This window comes from Lissotriton vulgaris, chromosome 3_1 (genome assembly GCF_964263255.1).
Source record: "Lissotriton vulgaris chromosome 3_1, aLisVul1.2, whole genome shotgun sequence".
NCBI lineage: Eukaryota > Metazoa > Chordata > Amphibia > Caudata > Salamandridae > Lissotriton > Lissotriton vulgaris.
This window is the reverse complement of record NC_141689.1, coordinates 1,035,163,639-1,035,182,454: the sequence shown is the minus strand read 5'-3', so window position 1 is coordinate 1,035,182,454 and position 18,816 is coordinate 1,035,163,639. Positions and strand designations below refer to the sequence as shown.

The 18,816-nt window shown below is 43.3% G+C and overlaps 1 protein-coding gene across 2 annotated transcripts in view; it reads left to right on the top strand.

The window, feature by feature from the left end:
• MYOZ2 (myozenin 2) overlaps positions 1 to 18,816 on the top strand; it is a 210,812-nt gene that overhangs the window by 84,494 nt on the left and 107,502 nt on the right. For both annotated transcript variants that reach the window (XM_086961443.1, XM_086961442.1), the window contains 2 exons: positions 488 to 617; positions 3,837 to 4,017. In XM_086961443.1, coding sequence (XP_086817569.1) covers positions 488 to 617; positions 3,837 to 4,017 — 311 coding nt within the window. The remainder of the gene's footprint in view (positions 1 to 487; positions 618 to 3,836; positions 4,018 to 18,816) is intronic.

Here is an 18,816-nt window from a genome sequence, read left to right as displayed (position 1 = left end):
CCAAATTGACTGTTATATATTGTGAGATTTTAGAGCTGATTTAATTTCCAGTTAGAGTAATCTCATGACTGATAATCTACACATATCTAAATCCAGAGCCTGTGCTAGATAGGATGATGGCTGGTTATTTTAAAGGGGCCATCCACAGAAGGAAAACAAAGCTCTTACCCAGCCTTGCAGCACTCCACCATACACACATAGTGCAACCCCATAGTCAACATCGCATTCCTTCATCGCCTACAGCTCCATTGGTAGCAGGTACTATTCTAAGTCGATAGAGGCTTCTCTTATGGAGCCCTGGCCCTATCTTGATGGACTGAGAGAGTAGTAAACATAAATATTTCCTAGTAAGAGGCTTCTTATAGAAGTGCAAGCCAGGCCTATTGTACTTATGGCACTAATATTCAAGTGTAAAAATTGACTTGATTTATATCTTCTGTTTTCTCAAATGTGAATACTCCATTCATGTCTTGTTTTCTCTACATAGAATATTGGAGGCACACAGGATGGAACAATGGCAAATGCATTTCTAGAAGCTGGCCAGCAACAGGCACCCCTGACACCTCCTAACACACCTGATCATCGGAGTCCAGCTAATCCACACAACATTGCGCCTGGTAAGGCTCGTCAATACACAAGGAGCTGTTGAATGACTGCCACAGATATCAATCTGACGATGCATGGTGGTACTTGAGACATCTGATGTGTGAAGAATGTGTGATATTTTGTAGCCACATTCATCGTCAAAATATTATAATTAAAGAATATCTCTGCCTCTTTTGGCCGGGTCACAATAACATCTTTTGAGGTTTTCTCAGTTGCCCACAAACTACAACCTTGATACCAGCACTCACTGTAGTTTCTACATATTCGCTATAAAGTGTGTTTGTGTGTTAGCTACTGGTAAGCAACACAGGCAATTTTGAGGAACGCAAAAACGCAACAATGGTACCATCCTCATTGTGAACATTTAAAAGGCATAAGAATATGGAGACAACATTTCGAAACTGTCAGTACCATAGCAGGGAACAAGTAAGGCTTGAAATACAGATATCGCAATAAGAATAAGAACAACATTCACGATCCAATCAGAGTTGCAACAAATGAGCACCCCCCTCTTCCCTATTCTTGTCATAGCCCTAATGTAAATGGCTGGGCTCCACCCTTAAGTAAGGCTCTCATAGTTGCCACCTTTAAATACATGAAAAAGATTATTCCAGGTTTGCTATGGTAGCCAGAGGCAACATTGGGCCACAGAAGTAGCCATCCTAGTCCCGTGCTTGGCCCCAATGAGTACCGGGGCAATTGTGCAGGTGCGGCCCATGCCGTGATGTCCCAGGATCACTGACGGAGTTAAATCTGGGTGGAAAATGACCGGAATCCCCAGATGCAAGCTCCGTTTATGAGGATCACCTACAGGCATCTTCCGGATTGCTTTTACCCTCCCCCTTACGGAGGGAAAGCACCACCAGCTCGTTCCCTTTTTGTCGCCGATGCTGCCATACCCTTTAATTTGTATTCGTCCCACATCAGCCAACAAGAAGGTTGCGTGGCCAAGCGGAGAGAGAGTGGAGAGAGCAGCAACAGCAACCCACTGCCATACCCATTGCTTTTTGACACTGTCCCAGATTTACAAGGATCTGTAAATCTTAGGTGGCTCTGAAAATTATTGCCTTTCAAAAGGAGGCAATATTGTGGTGCATTGAGGAGAAATAATTGTTTTTCTCGTGTTTTGCACTTTCTATGTGTGCTGCTTTCGGCAGCACACATAGAAGGAACAAACCACCATTAATGCAGGTGTCCCTTCCTGCACATGAACAATCATCCCTCCAACGAGGGCACCCCCCTTTCACCATAGTGCTAGGGTGCCTGTGCTGGCGCTAAGCAGCTGTTTTAGCACTGGCACAGAGGAAAGCACAGGGGTGCACCATATTTTTCTATTCTTGTGTTTTTAAATGACCTAGCTCAGCGCAGCCGATTTGCTTGCAGCGGTACGCTGCGCCATTTCATTGTAAGTATCCCCCATTGACTCCAAAAGTCTTAAATGATACAAGATGTAAGTTTACTGTTAAATTGAAAAAGAGACTTTTTGGATTTAACATGTTAAATACATTGGCTTCAAGAGGCTTAAAGGAAACTGAAAATCAAAAATAATTTAACTGTAAAGATGAAAATGTATTACATAAATTGGTTCCAAAAGACTTCAATGCAACAGAAAACCTGATGTTTTACTTTTAAATGTTTCACTTATGAATTCGGAAATCAGTAATGTAAGATTGACCAAAAGTACAGGGTCAGAACGCTACATATAAGATGAAATGTTTTATTATAAGTTGCATATCTGGCCTAAATTTACCATTGACCATGAAAAAGATCGATTCCCACTAAGTAAATCGACAATAAGCACAATATACGTTCACGTGTAAAAGAATGATGTCCACTAAAAAAAATCAATAATAAGTTCAATAAAAGTTCATTCATGTAAAAAAGGTTACTTTCTATAAAACATTATGCATACACCTCACTCGCTATGGCTCTTTCAGACAGTGGAAGAATAATCAAAAAGTATTTTCATATGCTTCAAATTGCCAGTTTTTCGATATTATGTTTGTTGAACATATAAGAAATACTGTAGCAGAGGGCTGTCTTTAAGGTAATACAATGATATTTAAGCAATGCAGATTCTAGGTTAAGTAAGATACATGATAAAAAAATTGAAATGTAAGTCCAGCTTTGGCTCAAAATTTACATATTCGCAAAGATGATGCTGTCTTAAAGTCTTGAGGGAAAGGACTCTCATAGCACTGGTAGAATGGTGTGTGCCTGATGGGATTATTGTTATGGAGGTAATCCTTTAAACATTTCATATTTTATTGGCTACGTTTGTGGTAGCATTGAATGCTTTGAGTGAAATTATTTTTTCTTCTGTGTAAACTGCCATATATGAAGGTGCTTTGCCTTCTTGTTTCGTTGCCAATTTCTAAGCTAATTTATTGACCATTTAATTTAAGGACTGTACTTGAAGGAGATCTAGTTCTCCAAACTGCATTGAAAATGTCCATACAGTATGACTTATTTCACAAAGATCTTTGAACAAAGGTAAAATAGAAAAAACAAGGTTTCCCAAAAGAAGAATTGCTCAGAGAGTGTATTCAAACCAGTCCTATTTGAGGCTTCCAAAGCTATAAGAAGGGCTTGAGCGGCAGGTAATTGTCATTTAAAAATATATATATTTTATTGAAAGAAACACAAAATAACGATACAACAAGTTAATAGTCATGTTTAATGTACATTGAATGAATAATTACCTGTTGTTGTGGTCATCTCAAAATTTGCCAGACAGCACCACCTCGAGGCAAACTGTCACAAGGGCCAGTGTTGACAATTAAGTGGCGGTGCCAAGCACCGGAAACCACAGGCTCAAATTAAGCACTGATGTATACCAACTGGTACATGGACAAGTAGCATTCTAGCTAGTTTTAATAACTCTCCAGTTAGGATATGTGTAAATTCCCACATAGCAAGGAAATGAATGGTCCGGCAAGCCGCTGGAACTTACTGTCACGCAAAATGTGTTAATAAGTGAGTGCGGAAAACAGTAGCCTCTGCAGGGCAGTCCGGATTCAACAGACAGCAGTGCATTGATTGCACTGTTCAACCACCATGACTTAGTATCGAACTACGTCCTGTTTTCAGAAGGTAACTGATGCAAGCCAGCACGTCCAATTCCTGTCCAAAGAATGTTATGTAAAAATGCCCATAATTTCCACAATAGAAGGTCGTGGTTGGATTCTCCACCTAAGGACTCAGGTATTTACTGTTTTTTAATCTTGCAGGATATTCGGGTCCACTCAAGGAAATTCCTCCTGAGAAATTCAACACAACCTCTGTCCCAAAGTACTACCAGTCACCCTGGCAAGAGGCTATAGGCGATGATCCTGAGCTGCTGGCGGCGTTGTACCCTAAGCTGCCTACTCCTGAGCAGATGCTTTTGGCCGACTACAAAAGTTTTAACAGGTAATCTCTTTTTCTTGATAAAACATTAAGTATGTATTTTGGCTGACTACAAAAATTATAACAGGTAATCCCTTTTCCTTGATAAAACATTACGTATGTATGGCATATAGTTATTTATATGTTCAGATTTAATTGGGCAAATAAGCGATAAGGTCCATAGTGATTGGAACATTTGAAGTGCCTATAAAGGACAATCAGTTTAACTATTAAAATAATATGTATGGGAAACAGTCCAAGAAATAGGGATTAAATCACAATTTCCCTTCAAGTACTGATGTGTTTTGGGAATGTGGGCAATTTGAAATGCCTCCATGTGCTCCACTGTTTCAACACAGGAAGCAGTCAAACTACTGCAGGAAGACAATACAGGTAAACAAGCATTGGCAATGCCAATACGCCTGGCTTTCACATGGCAGCACATACAGCGCAGGCTGAAGAAATATATTTTAGTACAGTAGCACATTATAGCCAGACCTAATGGCTTTTCCAATGCTTCGTAGTGGTTGAAGTGATGATGGTGGTGGTTGTGGTGATGATATTGCTTGTGGTGATATTGTTGGCAGAAAGCTATTGGTGGAGATGGTGGTATTCATGTTGGTGGTATTGGGGGTAGCCATGATGGTGGGTTTGATGTTGCTGGTGGTGTAGTATTGGTGGTACTGATGGTGGTGTTTCATAGGTGGTGATATTATTGGTGGGGGTATTTGTATTGGGGATATTGGTGAAGGTGGTATTGCTGGTAGTATGAGTAATAATTATATTAGTGATGGCTGTGTATTGCAGGTGGTTTTAGTAACATTTTTACTCGTGGTGTTTGTATTGATGGTGGTGGTGGTATTGAATGCATCAGATAAAGAGCTGAATGCGACAAAGTATGAAGGTCAGTTGTTCTTCCAAGATGTAACATAGTCCCTCTTTCATTGAAATGCGAGCACTCCATAAGGGGAGAATCATACACCACCAACCTCTGCATATTTTAAAGAAATGGTAAGAGAAGGTCTGGCAACAGCTAAAGGTTTCTGTAGCCTGACCTAAAACCCAGCTAAGCCCTGAATGAAAGGTCATCATGAATGTTATCCTCCAAAGATTCCTTGCAAGGCCACATCCCGCATGCCCAGAAGTGGCATGAAGTGGTATGAGCAGCCGCAGTACAGCTGATAAACAAAGCATAAAACAAAATGTTTATTTGACAGGTTAATGTTCTAATTGACTTGTATTCGCTCCCTCAAGGTACGTTTTTGAGAAAATAAGCCAAGCAGACAAGTCAAGGGAGTACTTGCTTACACACTGTTCAAAATGGTTTGAAACATTCCAGTCAGTTGGTGTGTTTACTCTCCATGTACTGCACGCCTCAGCTTAGGTTTAATAAAAGCGCCTTGAGACCCTCACGGGTGAGTAGCGCGCTTACAATTCCCTGCTTGATTGATTTAATGATGGTCATGATGAGGCTGAATGTGGTATGCACATGAGGGCCTAGAATGTGGGTGGAATGGGAATGCAGAGTGTGTGTGGTTGGTGGGATGTGTTTGGAAGAGTGCAAGTTCAGAGAAGAAGGGGGGCGGTCGTCTGCTACATTTCCTTTTTGCTCTTCAGTTTACTGGTTACTTCAACGAACAGTGCTGCTGATCATACGCACAGTGGACCTTCTCTCATTGTTTCCGTGATGATGATGATGATTATATGAGAAGAGGAAGAAAAAGAAAAACAACCAACTTGATGTTAATACCCTGATTTTTACATAGAAATTAATAACAAACTTCTTCCATTTGCAAGTGCTGTAATGAGAATGCAAGCAAAGCATTTGATCAGGGGAAGGATCATATACACATGTATGTTAACATATGCCTGTGTTTAAGGGAATCCCATATTTTTTCATATGCCCCATGGTGTCTATCTGCTTAGCAGCTGGTCTAGCATTCATGAAGGACAAGGAGAGTCACTCATGAGAAGCACAGTTTTCTGTATTTTTCCACTATTAAATATATATACAAACAGGAAATAGATTATTTTCTGTCTGTATTTATCTGTAAAAATCAGTCAAAACTGAAAATTGGAAGCCTTAATCATGAGTTTCTAGGTGAGGTTTTAGGGGAGGCAAGGCCCAAGGTGCTTGCTGAGGGATAACACTCTTTTGCAGTTGTCCGAAACAGTGGATAGTAATGTATTTGCAGACAGCAACAAACATTACAGGGGCGAGATAGTTAAGGGACACCAAAAAATGTCTCTTTGCTTACAGCCATAAAAAAGCCCTTCTTAGCTATCATCCTGAAGGACAAGTCTCACATCGTATGATATGGTACATGAAGACACTGAGCATCATGAAGGGTAGTAGTGAGATGGTGATAACTTAATAGGGCAAGGAGAAGTAAGTGTGGCACATGATGATCACAGAGCAAGTCTTCAGTTCGGGCCTCACTTACAATCCCATGTTATAGTGACCAATGTCGCATGTCATGAAAGAATATTCGTCTTCATCCTGGCATCCTCTTACAGGCGAAATCCCATCAAAGTCTGCTTTAGGATGGATATGTTTTAAGGTGGACTTGAGCAAGGAGGCATAGCCATCTGTGCTATACTAAACATAGATAGTGAAAATAAAGCCTGAAATTAATTTGGTACAAAAGGGGGTGGTGATGGACCGAGCATCTGAATCAATCAAACACTCACACCCAGTCAAAAGATCTGGGTTTAATCCATCACCGTTCGTTAGCCCACTGTGCCGCCCCAGTTCAGACATGGCTATATGCAAATCAATCTGATCCTGTGCCTCATGGGAACAGTCCAGCCCGAACTGCCAAGCCATGTCTTCCCTGGACCGGAAACAAGCTTCCGAGGACTGCCTAGCCATGTCTGAACTGGGGTGGCAGAGTGGGCTAAAGAACGGTGGTGGATTAAACCCAGATCGTTTGACTGGGTGTGAGTGTTTGATTGATTCAGATGCTCCGTCCATCACCACCCCCTTTTGAAATCAATTTGGGCATGAAAAGCCAAATACCACACAGAGAACCTTGAGAATGCCGGTCAGAAGCAGCAACAGAAGGTGGCAAAGAGTCACATGAGGTTCAGCAGCAGAGATTGAGGAACAGAGACGGTCAATGGTTGATGCATAGGCCTTTGTTACGGAAGTAATAGAATTGTATGAACAGGTGTGATGTGGCATTTTCATGTGTTTGGTGGGCGAAAGCACTGATCAGCCAGCCTCAGATATCCAATAAAGAGCAAACTACATACTAGGTGGCTGCATTGCTCATTTGGTGGACTTCAGGACTGCCAGCTCTACTACCTGCTTTACTCAAGGGTCCAATAAAAAAACACTGACTTTGCAGAGATTTGAAAAGGCCCAACTATTATGGGAGACAGTTCTACCAGTGATTGAGGAGTGAGTGATGTGCAGTCCGATCCCTTCTCGCTGTATAGGCCAGTGCCGATAGCTACCGAAACAATAAATCTGCCATAGTCGCTCATGGTGATTATGTATATACCAAGCTTCACTTTTCAAAGATCAAAAGGATATCAGTAAACATGAAGAACCTGAAAGAATAAAAACTTCAGTACTGGAATGTTTAACACTGTTATAAATTGACCCAATGTTGAAGACAGCAGTTTGAGATGAGGGTGCATGATGTTCCAAAATTAGCATATGAGATTTAAGGAGGAGCACAGCAATATTGGACTGGAACACTGCCTATAACCAGTGCTGTCATAGCGCTACTTCCCACCTAAGCGCTATCCTTGTGATGTCCCAGAATGTACTGTAAGCATGTGAGATGGTGGTGGGCACTGCCAACAGGAGGAGGGTGGGGAACTTTCGGATATAAGTGAGAAGGAGAGACCTGAGCTCAGACTGAAAGAATAATATTCAGTGACAACTAACTGAATATCAGAGAGGAAAGAATTATGAATGTGTATCATATAACACCACTATATGTTTTCTACAACATCTACAGCATAATATATAGTTTGAAGCAAGTATAGTTTCTCCACTCTGTCATTGTGCTGATAATGATGACTGGACAGAGACGTTCATAAACTCTCAGAAAAAAAGCATAGCAGTTCAGTAAAAAAAATAATCTAACTCTGGGCCTGGGTGTTTAATAACGTATTTATTATATATCTACGAACAGGCACCCCATCTGATAATCCATTTATCACTGGTACAACTTTATCTCCCTTTCAGGTTTGACCCAGATATTATAAGAGTCATCACAATTTCAACTTACCTGTAACAGATTCATGGTTATCCAGTTCATTCTAATAGGAATTTCATTTCAAATGTTTATTACACTCAAGTCAAGAGTTTTAATACACTACTTCTGTTAAGATAAAAGAAAGTACCAGATTTCACTAAGAAAATGCAGCCACAGAAGGGCCTCCTTAGAAAAGCTGTCTAAATATCACTTTAGCCTGATGTGTCACTTCTGCCTAAATCCACACACTCACTTACCTCTGGGGCTGGCATGCCAGAGTGAATCTCTATAATGCCTTCCTAGCCAAGAGGAGAGGTCAGGATATATGCCAACATTAACAGGCACAGTAGCTATCATAAGCTCAGGATTAGTCATAGCAGAAGTGGCCTTTTAAGGTCTGACATTTAACGATGTGACTAAAAGGCATTCTATTGGTGATATCCTGGAAAGGTCTGTTGGCAAGCTGTTCAATACCCCTGCATATAAAATAGTGAACCATTGCCATGCAAGAAATATCTGTATGTATGTATGCATTTGGTAAAAACGGAGTGCTGGACATGGTCAAAGGCAATCTTAAAGTTGTTGAGTATTAGGAGAGAAAGCTGTATTACGGACAATGGGGTTCTATGAGAGTGGGAGCGATGTGGTCATATTTCTTCCGGCCCTGGATGAAGCATGCTGCAGCGTGTAGCATACACCTAAGGGTGCCAGTGTGGAATTGTGTAGACCATAGAGTAGGGCATCACCAACATCCAAATGAGAGAGTAAAAGGGCTTGAACAGCAGTTTTGAAATCGCTTGCTGGAAGTTTGACTTTCTCTAGAAGAGAGAGCTGGTACCAGGCCATCTTTGTTTTTTTGGTAATGTGTTCCTTGAGTAGAGGTTGGTATTCACGTGAATTAAAGTGATTTGGCATTTGGCGAGAGTTGGTGTTTGAAACAATCAGAGTTCTTGTCATTGAGCCAGGTTTGCACTGTATTTTGTTTGTTGCTCTTGGCAAATTATAGAAGTTATGTTTTGTTTGGGCTGAGCTTCAGCTAGGCTCCGGACATCCGGGGGCTGGATGATGTGCAAGCAGTGTTTGAGGTTCTGGATGTCTGAAGCAGAGGAGACTTTCACATCTCCTCTCACATCTTTCAATATAAACCTTCCCTGAACATCAAGGGGCCAAAAAAGACACCCCACTAGCATGGGGACTAAAAAGAAAATATGAATCCTTTGGCCATTTGGGAATCTCCCAGCAGAGCTGAGGAGCTGAGGATTCATCCACTGGCACCACTGACACCAACCTCCCTCTTGAGAGTTACTATGACCCACCTGTCCCCCAGCTCCAGATATCTGCATCAGAACAGCCTGTTGCCCTTCCTTCCTGATCTCTGGCATAATGGTGATCCTGACAGAATGTGAATCATTCTTGACATATGGTTATTTTTGGCAGATTGTGCATTATGTATATGGCATCATACTCGCCCTAGCATAATGGTGGTAATTTCTGACTTAATGTGGTATCCATTGTATGATAGTACCAACCTCAGGGCTTAATTTGAGCTGGTTGTTTCCTCTTTTTGGCACCAGCACTTAATTGTCAACACCAGTCCTTATGACAGTCTGCCACATGGTGGCACTGTTTGTCTAAATTAGAGATTAACACAACAGTTGTTTATTAGTTTAATATACATTAAAATTGATTAATACTTGCAGTCTAAGCCAATCTTATAGCGTCGGGCCTCAAATTGTCTGAATTGTTACACTGGTAGGCTGTGATGTTTAGTAGTTGTTTCCTCCTGACGAGGGCCCTGGCACTTAATTTTTTACAAATTAAGCTCTGGCCAACCTCATGCAAATACTGGTTCTTATCGAATCTTGGCAATTCTTCATATTGTCCATCGATGATAGAATGTTGGTGACCTCTGGCATAATGGTAGTCTTGGCAGTATGGTAGTATGCCCTGGAGTGAAATGAGATTCCCAGTGATTTAAAGGGAAATAAGGAAACAAGCCTTACTTAAGGTCTGTGTCAGTTAATGCCCACAGTAAGGGTTCTAGATAAAATTGTTACAAAAGCTTATATGCATTGCTTCAAAGTACAGAATCTCTGCATGAACATAAGTCAACTTGGGTCACATGCAGAAAGATTAAATGAATAAGAAAGCAACTAGCAAAAAGATACGGTCCGTATGAAAGAGACTTGGGTCGGCTCAGATAGATTCTGAACAGTGATATGAACACAATGCGGCAGAATTAGTGAATATATACTAACTTCTTGCTACCTCAGGAGCCCTAATGGCTAGAGCGGTCGACCTCGAAGCTGGGGAACCGAGTTCAGGCTGCGGCAGGGATGCTCAACATCCTGTGATTCTGGGCAAATCGCTTAACGTCCTTGTGGCTAACAAAATTAATGTGTCTCTCTGTATTGCAACTGGTGCTAATGTAAAGGGCTCTGATACCTTCAGATTAAGTTGGCGCTAAACAATACTCCCCCAAAAAAGTTAAAGAGCTGCCAGCAGGGATTCATATGGGATGAAAAAACTGTGGGGGGGGGACTCTCAAAGGGGTGTGGCCAATGTAATTAATGGAGTAGCTTAAGCACAGCAGCCAAGAATCACGCTTCAGATGGGACACTAACGCATTTCAGTGTACTGCTCCGCATCACCGCACTGAAATGCATTGTCACGCATTACAGACTTATAACGCCTACTGTCAAGCCGTTCGTGCTGCTTACTATGTTCGCGCTGCCCACTATGTGAAAATAAAGCTGGAGTTTCTGGCAGCGCTCTGTGTCATGGGTGCGCTACTCCCGCACGCTTGGGGCTCAGCTGGCTGCTACAATGTATCCATGTAGCAGGGGTTTCCTGCCGCGGAGCTGCTCTGACTGACATGCGTGTGATATAGACAGAGACTTCTTTAGGCGCGCAACTGGGACGTCAACTGACCTGAGTCCTGCTAGTTCTGCAGTTGTTTGTGGGAGGCTACTGTGTGATTGGAGCACATCATGGCAGCACTGCAAGCAACATCATGGTTGCAGTAAATGTTAAATGATGACCGTCACCCCACCGCAAATTGCAGAGGGAGTTACGCTGCGGAGGCCAGGACCGGACTGAGGAGGCGGCCGTCGCACCATCGCGGTACACCCATTGCAGTGGCTCGGGGACTCGCAAGTGAGTGCTGGAGCCAGCCAAGTGTGTACAGTGTGTGTTAATTTGGTAATGCGAAGATCTGACCGTCGCCACATTGGCTTTGCACTCTCCTCAGTGCTCTTTGGGCAAGATAATCCGCAACTTCATGCATATAAATTGACTGCCAATGTATTTGTTTTAAAAAGATGGGTGGCAGTGATTTCATATTGGGCTCCCGAATGTGAGTGTGAATGACAGTAGTTCTGAAGCGCCTTTGCGTTTTTTAAATGATTCTTATGCTGCATGTTTCAGACTGGCCTGTAGGGAAACCCGCAGATAGAGACACAGAACTGTTCATCGTGAAAGATCATTATTCACGTCCCCTGCCACGCGACTCCTCCCTCCGCCCACACTGGCACTGCCAACCCCGGTCCCTGTCGGGCAGTCTTGCTCTGGAAGCACTTGGTGTGCTGAGTGCTCTGCCACACGCCCCCAGTGGCTCGCTGCCTGTCATGAGAACTGCCTGTGAAAGGGTCGGTGGCAGCTGATGGATGAGCGGTGACCCTGGCTCTTCCTGATCAGACTCCATCTCTTATACTGCTGCCCACGCTAACCCCCTCTTCTGCCACTGCTCCTACCCCAGCCCTCAGTACACTGTCCAAGCCATTGACAAAGTTGCCCAGTCAACCCACTCCTTTATCCTGACCCGACATGCCCTTGCTCGATACTTTCCTCCCCTCGGAATGTATTTACAATACAGTGGACAATAATTTTGTCTTAATTTGCACAATATGCTAGATAGATAACTTGCATAAAATGGATCTTACAAAAACTATAAATATGTAAGCACATTTCTAGTCTAGTTTGTGAGCTACAGTTCATATTGCATTCTAGGAGTGTACTTCCATCCTCTTCTCTTTTGGTGCTAGCTTTCCAGTTTCATGTTTCTTCCCAGTTGTGGAGAAGTAATTGCCACAAACATACTTGTAAATGTAGTGGTGCAGGAGAAAGCACATGGCGGCCTTGGTTTCTGGTGCTTTCAAGCAGTTGTAAGATCGTATTAGAGTTTTTTTGTTCCTCAAATTGGTGTAATTTCTGAAATTCAGGTTTCCTTTTTCTTCATAGCTTAATTTTTGATTGCAAGAAAATGTCACTCATAGTCATTGAATGTCACTCATAATTACAGTGAAATTATGAAAATGTCACACATAAGCAATTTGAAACCTTGGCAGCTAAGGCTTGAGAACACTTAAGCTAAAAATCTGTGCTTAGATATAGTGTGCCGCCCTACTGGTAAATTTGCTGCTTTGTCATTGCATCCAGATAAATATTACAAGTAACATTAAACCTACAACAAGCCAGTACTATTGGCTTTATCAATCAGTGTTAGTTGCATAAGATAAATAAGCAACAGCTATGCCTTTGTTGTATATAATATTGAAAAAGCTTCAGTTCTGAAATGATGAGACTGAAAGAACTATAACGAGTCTTTTCGAAGTTAAATCACTGGTAGGAAAGGGTGGTATTGCTGCAAAGTTGTTTTTTTTAACCCTGAGGGTGTGGACAACAATGGAGAGCCAAATTGGGACCCGTCTGAGCTCCTGCTATGGTCAGCACCGGCAAGACCCGGCCCATTTAACGCCCTGGCTGCCAGTAGGACATTCCTTGCATCCTAAAGACTTCCTTATGAATCTGAGGCCTATGACGAAACCTGCAGAAGAATTGATGGAAGGCAGGCTTTACTGTTGCAGCAATGGCAGTTGGAAGGAAAGCGGTCTGACCAGCTCAATTCCATGGCTTATTTCTATGGCATGAAGATGTGAGTCGTGTTCCTTCTTGGATTTTTCCACCACGCTCACTTATAGTATCCTCTGTTAAAAAGTATTTAAAGGAAATAAATGTTTGAACGATGCAGATATTTTGCACATGCCCCAGGCTACACCAGTCCTTCCCCCATAAACAAAGCGGCCTTCCAAAAATCATGTAAAGTTGGAAATAAAGGTTGCAATTGTTCTTATATAACGACTGGACTGTAGCACATGCATTCACAAAGGCGGAGTAAATGCAACTTTCATTAATTCCTGGCATGACTCACATCCACCCGCGACGCCCACCCCTCAGGAATGTGCGTGGCTAAAAATGTGTTTCTGGCAAATTCGATAATGCTGTAAACAGCACGCGCAGTCTTGCCCAGCCCTCGCACTGCACATCGTAGAATAGGTCTGGTCTTGGCATGCTGGTGCAATGATTATTTTTTATTTATATTAATGTATTTTTTATGGAAAACAGCAGTCTGGTAAAACTGCAAAATCTGTCTCAAAGGCCCGACCTTTCAAAGAAAAAATAGTGCCTATCAAATCAATGATGAAAGATGGAACAAAATATTTAATGGAAAAGACACCTCTCTTTCCCATATACTACTTGAATTAAAACGAGGTCTTCTTAGTACCAGCTCATGTGAAAGCGGCAAAACCTTGATTCAAATATTTGTACAGCAGAGATCAAGAATGGAAACCACATCCCCTGTCTTGCAAAACAAAGGAATATTTTACTTGACATCTATCCAATATTTTCACAACTTAAGCTGTAAATAAGTTTGATAAAGAAATGTTGAAACATCAGGACTACTCCAACCCTGCTGTAGTTTGGAAAAGAGCTAAAGAAACATTTCCTGCAAAGAACACTACACATGGAGGAAATAACATTCTACTCCCACCCTCCAACACCCCTGTTATCCATCCAACCACTCACTTAAAGTATCTTTGCTTTGACCCAGTGCAGCGCCCTGCCGCCTTTCATGCTGTACGAGTACCACACACATACATGCAATAATAAACTCAAAGAATGACAGTACCAACTTCTTAGCAAAGATATGCAGCCAAGCAACCCTGGTGTGTCCAGAATATTAGTTTTGGGTTATCTGATAGTAAGGGATGAGGGGTTGAGGAAAGGGGACATTTCTCACATTCTGCTGACTTCCAACTTTACTGCTGAGGATGGTGGTGTTTGCTTAGTAGCTGCACCCTTCCTTGAAGATGGCCTCCCATTGTGAAACCACTCTTTAAACTTTATTTGGGTAGAACATGTTTGTGTTGTTCTCAAAAGCTCCTTTCCAAAATTACTGTTCTCTGTGCTTGGCAGGAAGTTTACTGCATTTCACCCACAATATTCTTTGTATTAAACTTCTCAAAACAAGGTCAACTTTTATAAGTTTGTCATCAAAATCCATGTGATTCCCGATTCATGTTATTCCAATCCAATCCAAAAATTATTTATTTCGGTCGTTAAGACCATAAAAGATGCAGATAAAACACATACAGTTTAGTTAAATAATACAATTCATACAATTTTTACATTTAATACACTAAAAAAAAGCATTATTTTCCCACCTCGCTAAAAGAACACAGAAGGTAAAACCAGATCAAGCAGTGATCACACATTCAGAGGATTTTCTTCTTCCTTACCAACCAAACTGCCATTAGGAATTTGGCTACTGCAAACACAATATGAGCAAGAGTATTGGTTTTCATTAGTCTATGTGCTTGTAAATAATTGCTGAACCCCAAATTTCTACAGAGAGGCGCTAGCCAATATTTCCTGTCTTTAATGTAGGCAGGGCAGACAAACATGATGTGAAATTCATCCTCCTCGTAAGTGTTGCAGCTTGGACACATTTTGTCGTTGCCCATTAACCATTTAGAAGTGAATGTTCTTATGGGCAAAGTGCCTAGCCTCCATTGTACGTACAGTTTCCTCACAAGAATGGGATAAATAAAATCCATAAAAGGTTCAAAAACATAAGAATTTTTGGATTCCAAAAATCGGTCTGTGAGGGTGCCGCTATTGTGTGCATTCAGCAGGAGTGCTAATCTATAGTCTTTACAGATTTGGACCAATCTTTTGCGAGGAACCCTTCTGCAACCTTGTTCGGGATCCACCCATAACTCAGATAGGTTCATGGAGTACAGTTCTTTTTTCACAAAAGCTAGCCAAGGAATTTTATCGCCTAGATTCAGGTTCATGACATGGATAAGGTCCTGCCTATAGTGAATAAGTTCACTGGTGGACCAAAGCCTGTGCCAGAACCTCACCGGCTTTGAGTCTAGCTCCTCTGCAATGGAAGGGAAACCCATATCAAGTCTCAGAGGCAAGAGCGGTGAGCCTCGCGGTAGAACCAGGAGGCGTCTTAAAAAGCTGTTTTCCACTCTGGCTAGTTCTTGGCCCGCTTTATACCCCCATAGTTCGCTCCCATAGGTTGCGGCTGCCTTGGCTTGGGTTTGATACATTTCGAGCGCCGGGCTGATAGGCTTATAGGAAGAGGTGTTGACCACCTTCAAGATTGCACCCGACAGCTGGGATAATTTTAGACGTGATCTTGCTATCTGGGGGTCCCATGATAGATTTTCCTGTAATGTTACTCCCAGATACATGAAAGTTTTTACCCTTTCAAGGCTGGCGGTACCCAGAATGGGGTTAGGTCTGGCTTTTTTTGGTGGATTGAATATCATGAATTTGGTCTTCTCTGTATTGATCTCTAGACCATGTTGTTTACAGAAGAGACCAAATCCATCCAAAATCCTCTGAATTTCCATCGGGGACTTGGAAAGCAGGAGGGTGTCGTCGGCAAACATGATTGCCGGCACCCTCCTGCCTGCCAGACGTGGGGCATCAGTGTCTTTAACATTTTCCAGGTGGGATATGACATTATTGATAAAGAGGCAAAACAGGGTCGGCGCCAATACGCAACCCTGCCTCACCCCTCTGCGGACAGGGAAACTAGGTGAGAGGCTACCGTCCCTCCCACACCTAACCTGCGCATAGTTATTATCGTGTAACCTAATTATGATGTTTAGGATCTGGGCAGGTACCCCCAGCTTTAACAGGACCTCCCACAGTTTCTTACGAGGGACCAGGTCAAAGGCTGACCTCAGGTCCACAAACACCATGTCCAGCCTTCCCCCCTCTATCCTCACCGTCTTCCAGTAGAGCAGGACGAGGCGGAATATGTGGTCCATGGTGGACGTGTTTTTCCTGAAGCCAGCCTGGAGGGGGCTCAGGATGTCATTAGCCTCCACCCAGTCTAGCAGGTTGTTCAAGATGAGGCGGGCGAATAGCTTTTGGGGGGCATCTATAAGGCTGATCGGCCTGTAATTGGCTGGGAGCAGAGGAGAGCCCTTCTTATATATAGGTACAATCTCTGCCCCAGCCAAGAACAGGGGATCGCCATCCCACCCAATATGGCGTTAAAGAGGATGAGGAGGTACGGGCCCCAGATCTCGGGATGATGTCTAAAGAGATCCCCAGGTAACCTATCTAAACCAGGGGCCTTCCCCCTCGCCAATCTCTCAATAGCACTCGCCACCTCACCAAGGGTGAATTCTAAGGCCGCTTCCGAAGAAGCAGAGACCTCAGGCTCCACATCACCGGATGGCAGGGTAATATCCCGATAGAGTCCCCCAAAGTGAGCCTCCCAAACAGCAGGAGCAATATTAGGCTCCACTGCAGATTTAAGTTCACCTGTTCCCGTGTTCACCAGGGCCCAGAATTTCCTGGAGTCTTTGGCATCTAGGGCATCAGATAGATCATGCCAGCGGTCCCAATCCCACTCAGCCCTTGCAATTTTCATTGCCTCTTTGTAGTCCCTTCTTAGTTCTTGCACCCTGCCCTTGTTGGATCCGATTTTAATGGTAGCAACTAAGTCGGACTTGATCTTCTTGCAGCTACTATTGTACCAGGTCGGGGTTCGGGTCTTCTTTCGGCGTGATGATACCAATGGGTAAAAGACCTCAGCGAGTCCACTCACCAGTTCCGCATGAATTTGCGCTAGTTGCTTGTTGTAATCTATGGGTCTGTGGAAATTTATAAGGTCATCCACTTTTTTAAACTTTGGGAGTGCTCGTTCATATAGTTTAACCAAACTACCTTCCGTATTTAGCAACTTCCCCCATTTTACACGACGCCTATTTGTAGTGAGGACCAAGTTCCCAGGGTCATTGCTATCAGTGAGAGTTGAAGACCCTACTTCAGGAGCAGGATGTTGCATCTCCAGTAGAAGAGCGTTATGATCACTGTCTATTCTTGGCACCACCCTGAAATCCTGGACTTTAGACCACGTACTAATGTCTAGGAAGATGTAATCTATTCTCGACTCGTGGTCCTTCCTGTTAAATGTACACAGTGACGGGGTATCCGACGGGGTACGCCCGTTGCAGGCCCTTATTCCAAAATTTAGGGTAAGGGCCATGATCTGTACTGCAAGCTGGGGACCAATTTTTAGGTGGGGGCGATGAACATGGTGGGACTCCCCAGAAATCATCATCAGTAGTGAGAGCACCCTCCTTTAACCCTTCTAGGGGCTCAAAGTGGCAGTTGAAATCCCCACCCATCACTATCTTATAATCGCCAGACAGTTGACCCAGAAAGGACGATAAATCATCAAGCGTTGATGATTCCCTGGCCAAGGGAACTGGGCGCGAGTATACATTGATGATTGCCAGGGTTATTGCACCGGGCCATCTAAGCAGCACACACTGGAAGTCCTGCGAGAACGTAGGGATATTTTCCGCCTGACATCCAATGTGGGTAGCTACCCAGATTGCCAGTCCCCCTGAAGGCCTCCCTTTCCCAATCCACTTGGCCGGAATTTCGAAGATTTCATAGCCCATTCTGCTCAGGGATTCCCTCGCCCACGTCTCCTGGAAGAGGCAGACATCACTGCCCTGTATCAGGAGGTCCCAATCAGTTGAATGCACCTTATTTGCTATCCCCGCCACATTCCAGGAAAGGACCTTCAAACATTGGGTACCTGCCCTGGTCCCTGGCCGTTCAGGTAAGGTTGATGCAATGGCTAAGGGCGGATCAGGGGTTCCACTGGTAGCTGGCTCAGCTGGTTCGAGGGACAGAGCGCTCATCACTGCTGTTATCAAATTGGTGCCCATTGGATCCTTTGATGGAATAACTGCTAGATCACTTGGGCTCCCAAGTACTATATTTCTCCTACCATGGCATTCATATGCCCTGACATTGGTCTCACTCACAACTCTCGCCCCCCCCATACTTTCCTTCCCGTTATCAGTTTCCTTGGCGACCTGCAAGACAGCAACCTTTTGTGGTCAATCAACCTGGTCCAGACAGGAGTATCTATTTGGGTGAATGAAATTACCGTAAGTGGGAAACTCAATGTGCCTGGGCCTGTAACGTGAGCCATCCACTGCATAGCCCACCCTGGTCCAGCCCTCATCCCTCCTCACAGCTAGGTTGGGTGCATTTGGATAGAAGAATGAAAGGGGCACCAAATCAACTGCTGTTTTAGTTGCACTGCCGAGCCAGTTACAAATGTATGGGGCGACCTGTGGACTTTTGAAGCTTACGATTATACAGTCCCCCACACATTTCTTGTTAGTGTACCCAATCCATGGGACCCTTCTTACCATAAGATCCGCTCCCTTTAGATATGGTGGGAGAGGTCTATGGATATTTAACCAACTAATCACCTTAT